Raw genomic sequence first — 1,218 nt, 5'->3', positions numbered from 1 at the left:
AACAAATGATCAACATCAGAGGGATACTGAAATAACAAACCCAATTCTATGGTCATTAATTATGGCTGTTGGTGTCTGTTACCATGCCTGCTTGGAGGATAAACAGAAATACAGAGAAAACATTTGCAGACACCTTCCAGAGACCTACAGCCCAATGAAAGTGATGCAGGAGATCTCACTTATTCAGGATCTTTTCCTGAGTGGAGTTCCATTGGGTGAAACTATTGCCCGAAACAATGCCTTGAAGGAAAATGTCTTCATGATGGTTATTTGCATTGAACTGAGAATACCTCTCTTTTTGGTTGGAAAACCTGGAAGCTCTAAATCTTTGTCAAAAACTCTAGTTGCAGATGGCATGCAAGGCCAAGCAGCTCATTCGGATTTGTTTAAAAAGCTAAAGCAAATTCATCTTGTTTCCTTCCAGTGCAGTCCTCACTCTACACCAGATGGGATCATCAATACATTCAAGCAGTCTGCCCGTTTTCAGAAAGACAAGAATCTATCAGAGTATGTCTCGGTGGTAGTGCTAGATGAGATAGGCTTGGCTGAAGATTCCCAGAAAATGCCCCTGAAAACTTTACATCCTTTGTTGGAAGAGGGATGCATAGATGACCAGCCAGTACCGCACAAGAAGGTTGGATTCATCGGTATCTCTAACTGGGCTTTGGATCCAGCCAAGATGAATAGAGGGATATTTGTTTCACGTAGTGATCCTGATCAAACGGAATTGATTAATACTGCTGAAGGAATATGTTCCTCGAATCCCATGATCCTTGAGAGGGTAAGAGAGTACTTTCAGCCATTCGCCTGCGCTTACCTGAACATCTGTAACGAACAAGGCAGAGGTTTCTTTGGTTTGCGAGACTATTACAGCTTGATAAAGATGATATTTGCTGTTGCCCAAACTTCAGAACAGAGGAAGAAGCCTAGTGCAGAACAGATTGTGACAGCTGTGCTGAGGAACTTCAGTGGCAAGGATAATGTGGATGCTGTTGCAGTTTTCACCAGCAAACTAAATATCAAACCCAAACTTGAGAATGTCAGTACCATTGAGCTTGTAAGAGAGAACATCACAGCCATTGGTCAAGATGAGGAATGCAGATACCTGCTGGTTCTGACCAAAAACTATGCAGCCCTTCAAATTCTTCAGCATATGTTTTTTTCAGACCTGTGCCAACCAGAGATTATCTTTGGTTCAAGCTTTCCAAAAGACCAGGA

At 42.2% G+C, this 1,218-nt stretch overlaps 1 protein-coding gene across 1 annotated transcript in view; it reads left to right on the top strand.

Moving 5' to 3' along the window:
• Positions 1–1,218, top strand: part of LOC107573657 (E3 ubiquitin-protein ligase rnf213-alpha-like) — a gene marked incomplete at its 5' end in the record, with an annotated part of 81,958 nt that overhangs the window by 38,811 nt on the left and 41,929 nt on the right. Inside the window, one exon of the mRNA XM_016260099.1 lies at positions 15–1,170. Coding sequence (XP_016115585.1) covers positions 15–1,170 — 1,156 coding nt within the window. The remainder of the gene's footprint in view (positions 1–14; positions 1,171–1,218) is intronic.

The sequence above is a fragment of the Sinocyclocheilus grahami genome, unplaced genomic scaffold, assembly GCF_001515645.1.
Source record: "Sinocyclocheilus grahami isolate Dianchi unplaced genomic scaffold, SAMN03320097.WGS_v1.1 scaffold1995.1, whole genome shotgun sequence".
NCBI classification, from domain to species: domain Eukaryota; kingdom Metazoa; phylum Chordata; class Actinopteri; order Cypriniformes; family Cyprinidae; genus Sinocyclocheilus; species Sinocyclocheilus grahami.
This window is presented reverse-complemented; position numbering and strand designations above follow the sequence as displayed.